Raw genomic sequence first — 9,486 nt, forward strand, 5'->3', positions numbered from 1 at the left:
TGGACTTGTTTGGCTGTGTGCATCTCGGTTACACAGAGGCCGGGTGTAATGCTTAAACCTTTTAAGCAATAAAGCATCCTTTATCGAAAAATGGTGGAGCCATTTGCCATTTCTATAGAAATTATTGAAGTTGCAATTATCAGGATGGTTTAGATTTCACCCTCATAATGCCTAGGGTTTTGTAGGTGTTAAACTTTAAGAGTGGGTTTTGGGGGTTAAGTTTCGGCAATTAGTTAAGAGTTGCTTACCAAAAACCACATGGCATACGATGTAAGCTGAGTATCATGGAAGAACCCAAAAAATATGATTTGCCAAAACCTTCTTTCCTCCTTGTAGCCTGGAACCTATCGGATGGCACACATACACATATCGAACACACTGGAGTAGTTTGATTGCTCTCTTTCAATCACGGGCCCTGTAGTCGGACGGAGACCAGAGTGCATTTCCCTTTCTCTGTCGGGCGCCATGCCATAATTGCCCGAAGCCTTTCTAAATACTCCCCAAAGCCAATGGAACAATTTGTTGATAAAAAACGCCAAAGCTGGAAACTCCCCATCACTTGCCACGGCTGCTTCCTCGCCCACTACAAGCCTTTAACAGTTAGTTTCTCTGCTCCGAAAGATAAAGCAAAAAGAGAAGCAATGGAGAGAGAGATGAAGAGGACCAGAGAGAGGAGGAGGAGAAGATAGAACACAGAGACACCCAAAGCAGAGCCCGCCCGATGCACCGGACACCCTTCTCCCACAAGGCATAAATAGCTCAAAAGACAAAGCCATTCTTGTCACACAGAGAACATATTCCCCTCCCCTTCACCTTCGGTGTGAAGCTCACGCCTCTCGCCGCCATTTTCATGTGAAGCTTCTCAAGATTCTTGCATGCCTTTGCCGTTCCCTCTATCTACCCATCTACCTCTCTACCATCTCAACATCCATCCATCCATCCGTCACTCCAAGTGTCTATAAGCTCACTGAAACAGCAGCAATGGCATTGCCAATGGCTGCGTATTCTAGCTAGTTTCTCACCACAGTTCGCAAGCCGCAAGAATTGTAGGCCAGATGAAGGCTCTCCATCCTTTTGTCTTGCTCTCCTTGATTTTTCTTCTACCACTATCCATCGGTAGTGTCGATGGCTATGGACACGGCGAGGCGTTGCATGGAGATGCGCTGGCCTTGCTCTCCCTCAAGGCCTCCCTCAGCTGCCGCCCCCACGTGCTGCGCTCGTGGCTGCCGGGCAATGTCGCCTCCGTGTGCGAGTGGACCGGCGTCCGCTGCGCCGGCGGCAGGGTCGTCTCCGTCGACATCGCCAACATGAACGTGTCCACTGGCGCGCCCGTCACGGCCCAGGTGACTGGGCTCGCCGCGCTCGCGAGCCTCTCCCTCGCCGGGAACGGCATCGTGGGCGCGGTGGCCGTGTCCGCGCTCCCGGAGCTCCGCTACGTCAATGTTTCCGGCAACCAGCTCGGCGGCGGCCTCGACGGCTGGGACTTCCCGTCGCTCCCCAGCCTCGAGGTGTTCGACGCCTACGACAACAACTTCTCCTCCTCGCTCCCGGCCGGCGTGACGGCGCTGCCGCGGCTCCGATACCTTGACCTCGGCGGCAATTACTTCTCCGGGGTGATACCCGCGTCGTACGGCGGGATGCTGGCTCTGGAGTACCTGTCCCTCAACGGCAACAACCTGCAGGGCGCCATCCCGCCGGAGCTCGGCAACCTGACGAGCCTCAGGGAGCTGTATCTCGGGTACTACAACGCATTTGACGGCGGCATCCCGCCGGAGCTCGGCCGGCTGCGCAACCTCACCATGCTGGACGTCTCCAACTGCGGCCTCACCGGGAGCATCCCGTCGGAGCTGGGCGAGCTGGCCTCCCTCGACACGCTGTTCCTCCACACGAACCAGCTGACCGGCGAAATCCCGCCGGAGCTCGGCAACCTCACGGCGCTCACCAGGCTGGACCTGTCCAACAACGCGCTCACCGGCGAGGTGCCGAGCACCCTGGCGTCCCTCACCTCGCTCCGGCTGCTCAACCTGTTCCTCAACCGGCTCCACGGCCCGGTCCCCGACTTCGTCGCTGCGATGCCGCGGCTGGAGACGCTGCAGCTCTTCATGAACAACTTGACCGGCCGCGTCCCGGCGGGCCTCGGCGCCAGCGCGGCGCTCCGGCTCGTCGACCTGTCGTCGAACCGGCTCACCGGCATGATCCCCGAGATGCTGTGCTCCTCCGGCGAGCTGCACACCGCCATCCTCATGAACAACTTCCTCTTCGGCCCCATCCCCGGGGCGCTCGGCTCGTGCGCGAGCCTCACCCGGGTCCGGTTCGGCCACAACTACCTCAACGGCAGCATTCCCGCCGGCTTCCTCTACCTCCCGCGGCTCAACCTGCTGGAGCTGCAGAACAACCTGCTCTCCGGTCCGGTCCCGTCGAACCCGAGCCCGACCCTGACCGGTTCGGAGTCGCAGCTGGCCCAGCTCAACCTGTCCAACAACCTGCTGTCCGGGCCGCTGCCTGCCGCGCTGGCCAACCTCTCCGCTCTGCAGACGCTGCTGGTCAGCAACAACCGTCTCGCCGGCGCCGTGCCGCCGGAGGTAGGGGAGCTCCGGCTGCTCGTGAAGCTCGACCTCAGCGGCAATGAGTTGTCCGGGCCGATACCGGAGGCCATCGGCCGGTGCGGGCAGCTCACGTACATTGACCTCAGCACCAACAAGCTGTCTGGGCCGATCCCGGAGGCCATCGCCGGGATACGGGTGCTGAATTACCTCAACCTGTCGAGGAACCAGCTCGAGGAGTCGATCCCCGCCGCGATCGGGGCGATGAGCAGCCTCACGGCGGCCGACTTCTCCTACAACGACCTGTCCGGCCAGCTGCCGGACACGGGCCAGCTGCGGTACCTGAACGAGACGGCGTTCGCGGGCAACCCGAGGCTGTGCGGGCCGGTGCTGAACCGGCCCTGCAACATCAGCAGCGACGCCGGCGGGTCGACGGCCGTGAGCCCGCGGCGGGCGACGGCGGGGGACTACAAGCTGGTGTTCGCGCTGGGTCTGCTGGCGTGCTCGGTGATCTTCGCCGCGGCGGCCGTGCTGCGCGCTCGGTCGTACCCCGGCGGCGGGCCGGACGGCGCGTGGCGGTTCACGGCGTTCCACAAGGTGGACTTCGGCATCGCGGAGGTGATCGAGTGCATGAAGGACGGCAACGTGGTGGGCCGCGGCGGCGCCGGCGTGGTGTACGCGGGACGAGCCCGGTCGGGCGGCGCGATCGCCGTGAAGCGTCTGAACGGCGGCGGGCGGCACGACCACGGGTTCCGCGCGGAGATCCGGACGCTGGGCAGCATCCGACACCGGAACATCGTGCGGCTGCTAGCCTTCTGCACCAACGACCAGGAGGCGAACGTGCTGGTGTACGAGTACATGGGCGGCGGCAGCCTCGGCGAGGTGCTCCACGGCAAGGGCGGCGGGTTCCTGGCGTGGGACCGGCGGTACCGGATCGCGCTGGAGGCGGCGCGCGGGCTCTGCTACCTGCACCACGACTGCAGCCCGATGATCGTGCACCGGGACGTCAAGTCCAACAACATCCTCCTCGGCGACGGCCTGGAGGCCCACGTGGCGGACTTCGGGCTGGCCAAGTTCCTCCGCTCCGGCGCCGGCGCCGGCGCGGCCAACGCCGGCGCGTCCGAGTGCATGTCCGCCGTCGCCGGGTCCTACGGCTACATCGCGCCAGGTACGTACGAACACGTCTCGTTACATACACATGTGCTGGTGTTTTGTCTCTAGTCGCTTATCGCCTTGCGTGCCTGCCGATGAGGGGTCAATCAGATTTGGTTTAGGATCCATCGGTTTTCCGAGCTCGTCTGCTTGTCGCCGCCTTGCACGGGGCTGGCCCCCGTCTCTGGGCCGTGGGACCCGCTCTTCCGAAGTCAATAGCCAGTGGTGGTACTGCGCCAGGACAAGTGAGCGCCTGATTAGGTTTGTCGCGAGTTAAAAACCTTCACGTACGATTGACCACATGCACGCAGATAGTGATAGTGGTTAGTAGTACTACTATGTCTCATTGTCTGCCCAGACCGCAGGCGCAGAGCCACAGTGAGTGTAGGAGTAGCTCACTGCCTCACTGTTTCAGATCAATCGCACGGAAACTTTTGGTCCCTCCCAGTACATTTACACCTCGAAATCAAGCTGTATACTAGGATGTTTTTACATTTCAAATCCTTAGTAAGAATATGTCAGGAGGAGAAACAAGGTGTGTAGTTTTGAAATGGGGGGACGGGAGGGCATGGCGGAGGGCTACTTTGAGCGCCGACCCGACCCGAGCTGAGCTGCGGCTGCCCGTCCGGTCCGGTCCGGTCCGGCTCTGTGTATGCACATGACACGCAGTGGCAGTAGAAGGCCATCCGATCCGGTCTGACTTTACACCACATCAGCAGCGGCCAGCAGCACTGCGGGCGCCGGCGGGCCCTCGGCGAAAGCGGCCGAAAAGGGGTGCTCTGCTCAGGCTCGCACTCGAGCACCCAATTATTTTCCCGCGGGCCCCCGACCCCGCGCGATTGCGACCACACGATGCCGCCTTGTGGGCGCGCCCGGACGCCGGCCGCACGCTGGCCAACACAAGTCGCGAACCCGACACGGCCATGCCATGCGTCGTGCATGCCAAACAAAAACTCCGTGCCATGCAGTGCATGAGCCGAGACCTCCCGTGTACCACAGCGCGCAGTGTGGGCCGCGTCGTGTCAGGCCGGGCCAGTGCGTGCGCCAGAGCAGCAGCATCGAGCATGGCAAAAGGGGGTTTGAGTTTGAGCCCGCCCGATCTTCTCGTCACCCGTATCCCTCTGACTCGGTAATTTTCTCGTAGTGGTAGTACGAGGCTTCGTCAGCCTGGTGAGGTCTGTAGCAGTAGGATACGGACCTCCCGTATGACACGGTAGGTATTACTGGGTACCAGTACCGGCTGGTCCAGCCCGGCAGGGCCCTTTAGGTCAGGATCGACTCGGTTGCGCTGCTGTATCTTTGACCGGCATGGGACACACTCACTCACTCCGGTAAAAAAAAGCCTCGTCATCCTCCTCCTCCGTCCCGCTCCTGGGGCCTCGCCAAAGCAGCCTCCCGCTTTGCCGCCGTTACGTCGCCAAAGCCAAAGCCGGGGCGCCCCCGGCACGCTGTTCCTACCCTTTCGAACGGCACGGGCGCCCTCACTGTTACGGTCACGAAGTTTGTAGTATAAGTTTTCCCCTCTCTCCCTCTCTCTCTGCTTTTCCTTTCTGCTCTTCCGGGTTTGGGATTTGGCAAGATCTCAGGGCAGGCATGGGCTGGATTAACTGACAGAGCTCCTCTTCTTGATCCCGGCGAAGAATTTTCCTTGGATTTGACGAACTTGGTCGATAGAATATACTATGCGCGTATGTATGGGAAAGATTCCGGTGGATCTGCAAAGGGTAGAGTAGGCGGTTTCTCTTGGGATTCGTCGCAGAATGTTGTACGCACTCGCCTCTGTCCTAGGCGCACATAGCCAGTTTCTGTACTATTCAAATCAGCACCGTAGCACAGGCTCGCTTTTCCTAGCATGCCAAGCTCGCCATCCTAGCGTACGCTAGGTTTTGAACATAATTTATAACGATCGCGCTTAGATTTGAGATCAGGCTAGTAGTATTATTATCTTAACCTAGGAGGAGTACTGATCAGTGCGGTGGTGCACGTTGAGAACACTCCTCCTAGGTTTACGTCCATAGCTTTCTCTTTTACTACCCATTGATTTAATCATTGTGTTCTTTGACGAGAAGAGAAGTTACACTGGTTGAAATGTTGCCATGATGATGTGATTAGCAGGCATGCTGATTGTGGTCGTGTTTGTTTGCAGAGTACGCGTACACCCTGAGAGTGGACGAGAAGAGCGACGTGTACAGCTTCGGCGTCGTCCTGCTGGAGCTCGTCACCGGCCGGCGGCCGGTGGGGGACTTCGGGGAAGGGGTGGACATCGTGCAGTGGGCGAAGCGGGTCACCGACGGCCGGCGGGAGAGCGTGCCCAAGGTCGTCGACCGCCGGCTCAGCACGGTGCCCATGGACGAGGTGTCCCACCTCTTCTTCGTGTCCATGCTCTGCGTCCAGGAGAACAGCGTGGAGCGCCCGACCATGAGGGAGGTGGTGCAGATGCTGTCCGAGTTCCCCCGCCACGCGTCCACCCAGCCCTCGCCGTCGTCGGCGTCGTCCTCGTCGGCGCCGGAGCCGGACAAGGGGCCCAACTGCTACAAGCTGTTCCCGGACCTGCTGAACTAAGTCCGGCAGAACAAATCATGCAGCAAATTGACGTTGCTACTACAGAGTACTCAGGGCCGAATTACAGCACTACTACTAATTGGGGCTAGCATTCTACAGTTTCTTGGGTAGATCGACAGTGAGGGTGACAGGGGATGGGGAAGAGCAATAAACATGTAACTTTGTTTTTCCCCTAATTCTCATCTTCTTTTCTACTATATCTTCTTTTCTTTTCATCAAAGGTGTATAGGGTTTGATCATATGCTACTACGTACCATCATCTAGGGGTTTGTGCTGTCCAATGTAATAGTCATCTCCATCATGGCTTTGGCCCTTTGTAATCTCCTGGTAATCTTCAGCCACCATCCATTGTCATCTCCTTTACACTAGTTCTTATTCATGCTGAAATGTGTACTAGCAGTACTACTACACAGCTTTTTGTATTACTTGAGGCAATTTTGTCATGTGAGGGTCTAGTAATCATCTGTTCGAAGATTCTTGACTGAAACTTTGGTTTCATGAAAAGTAAGAAAGGAAAAGGGGGGAAACAATAGTAGCTTGACAGTCTTTGAAAACATTTCGATTCCCAAAGCTTAAAGCATCCAAATAGGGACGTGAATTGCGCAGCTTTATGGGAATAAAGGAGGGTCAAAAATATCGGGAAAAAGAATTTTCAAGATCATCATGGGTCGATGATGCATGGTTTCAGGGCTTACAGTGTCAGTAGCTTGAAGTCATGCAAGTAACCATTGCACTGATCACATATAGCTTTAATCATTCAGAACACAGTACAAGGCAAAAATGCATAATATAATGTTCCAGATGTTAGCCAATTGTTGTAGCACCAATCTGTGTCTTGAGAAATAGCAAAGCTGCATTTAGCTAAGAAGTACCCCCTCTGTTGTAGCAGAGGTGTATGGTAGTACCAATTGTTTGTCCATTTAAAGTAGCAGCAACAGTAGGAGTAGTAGTTGTACAAGTAATTTACTGTACTGTATACTGAACTTGCAGTATATTACTGTTAGTGGCTTTACTGTAAGTGCAATATCCTGGAGTATAGTGCAAGTTACTCCAATGCCCCAGTACTCTTGAGTAGTTACTTTAACTGCAATATGCTGGAGTAGCATAATTTTTTACTGTAAGTGCAATATCTGATGTGGCTTAACTTGCACAGATATTCCTAGCTTTACTTGTAAGTTCGCAACAAGTTTGTACTCCTGGAGTATGTGCAAATTTATAAGGGCTCAGCTAAATTTTTGGAGTATTTGTTCAGTCCTAGAAGTAAAAGTTCACTAAATTCAGTTTAAGGAAACTGTAGTTGACTACTCAAACTACTTGCTGTCTCCCATGATATGTTTATTTGGAGTACTGAAACTTGCAAACAAGAAACTTGAAATTTGCAAAACCTCGAGTAGTTGCTGTAGTAACTGAATAAATTATGGTGCATAATTACTTCAGGATATGTTAGGTTTACTGTATTTCGGTCCCCTGGTAATAATCTAGGACTGCACTTTATTTGGAGCACTGATGATCATGTTTACATTAGGATATGTTTATTTGGAGTATATGTGCAGATCTAACTGGACTATACCTTCTTCTTCTTCTTCTTCTTCTTCTTCTTCTTCTTCTTCTTCTTCTTGGATATTGACATCTTCTCCTGCAGGTACATCTCCGTCATGGTTGTGGTAATGGTGGGTCGAGAGGAAGCCGGCGCTCTCTCTCTTGTGCAACTTAGCCTCCCCTACTCGTGGATGTGCAATTTTCCTTGCTAGCACCCCTATCGAGTACTATGCTAGTGAGATGTGTACCTTCTTCTGCTGCTACGACCAACTACCTAGTAGTTGACATGCAACTTTCTCCACTACTGTTGGCACCTTGCCCCAACTATCACGACCAATTACTCCCTCCGTTCCAAATTACTCATCGCGGAAATGGATATATCTAGAACGAAAATATATATAGGTACATCTATACCTGCGACAAATAATTCGGAACGGGGGGAGTACTTAGCAGTTGATGTGCAATTTTAGTTGCTGCCTTGAGCAAATGCATAAATATATGCTGGACTAACTCCAAAACAGACTTGTGTCATCCCTAAAAGTAGTCTTTTTGCTGATGGCAACTTAACACGCGCCACGTCAGCCTGACAGGCGGGACCCACCTATCGGATTCGCTGTTTTCTGGGCTAAAACGCAGCGTCAGTGCTCCGCGTTACAGATTAGCCCCATTGTTGGTGGGTTTTTGTGAACTGCCTCAAATGTGGTACCGATCTGTTACCCTAACCCATAATGTGGTGGTTTCGAGTAAATAACTCGCAGAGAGTCACTGGTAGAAAAAGGGCATGTTGTCCCGGTTCTGGAACCGGGACTAAAGGGTCGGTACTAATGCCTATCCCTTTAGTCCCGGTTGGTAACACAAACCGGGACTAAAGGAAATTTTACGATTTTTTAATTTTTTTTTTAAATTTTTTTATTTTCAAATTTCTGAATTATTTTAACCTCTAGTCTGTAATCACCACCCCTCATCACTTCTCAATTTATCCTCTAATCACTCCTCATCATTCCAAATCATCTAACTTCCCAAACGGTCACCCATCCTCCCACTCCCCCAGCCTGAGCACGCTCAACTTTCGGGTTCTATTCTCCCTCGCTCCAAGTCTGCACTTGTTGTTTTCCTGACAATACTAAGATGTCGATCCTATTAACCTTCAGGAATTTTGCTTGAGCATGAAGTGACACATTTCATAGTTTTATTTTGAAACTATTGTTTTAAAAAACAATAATTATTTAGTAACACTAATATTTCTTGAATAATTAGTTTGACCACAGTTTGACCAGATTTGACCAAAATTGAAATAACAGAAATAATTATTTAGTAACACTAATATTCTAGAATAATTAGTTTGATCATTGTTTGACCACAGTTTGCCTACTGTTTAATTTTTTTTCAATCTAGATCTTAAAAGCCCCGTAACTTTTTTTCTATTAGGTTTTTGAGGATTTTGAAAATGTTTAACGTTCGGATGTAACTTTTCGAGTAGATGATTTTTCATATAAAAAACTTTTTCATCCGAGTTAGTATGCAAAAGTTATGCCCATTTTTACAAATTTCAGAGAGATTTTGCAAATAAAGTCAAAATTCACATTCGCAAATTTTCCCAACAACTAGACCACATATCACATGGGAAACTTATTTTCTTTTATTTTTTTGACATTTCCATCATTTTCTTTTATTTTCTTAAAACTGAAAA

General features: G+C 52.8%; 1 protein-coding gene across 1 annotated transcript; it reads left to right on the plus strand.

Annotated features, from left to right (window-relative positions):
* The first annotated feature begins 572 nt into the window (after window positions 1-572).
* Window positions 573-6,682, plus strand: LOC119286551 (leucine-rich repeat receptor-like serine/threonine-protein kinase BAM1). The gene is made up of 2 exons (XM_037565930.1): window positions 573-3,711; window positions 5,842-6,682. The coding sequence occupies exons 1-2, from the start codon at window positions 1,056-1,058 to the stop codon at window positions 6,255-6,257; spliced, it is 3,072 nt and encodes a 1,023-aa protein (XP_037421827.1). The 5' UTR covers window positions 573-1,055; the 3' UTR covers window positions 6,258-6,682.
* The last annotated feature ends 2,804 nt before the right edge of the window (window positions 6,683-9,486 follow it).

Source organism: Triticum dicoccoides, chromosome 4A (genome assembly GCF_002162155.2).
Source record: "Triticum dicoccoides isolate Atlit2015 ecotype Zavitan chromosome 4A, WEW_v2.0, whole genome shotgun sequence".
NCBI lineage: Eukaryota > Viridiplantae > Streptophyta > Magnoliopsida > Poales > Poaceae > Triticum > Triticum dicoccoides.

Bases quoted from the DNA above. Each gene is read 5' to 3' on its own strand.
- LOC119286551 (XM_037565930.1), top strand. From the start codon at position 1,056: ATGAAGGCTCTCCATCCTTTTGTCTTGCTCTCCTTGATTTTTCTTCTA. The intron at 3,712-5,841 runs GTACGTACGAAC...GTTTGTTTGCAG, and splicing joins CTACGGCTACATCGCGCCAG to AGTACGCGTACACCCTGAGA.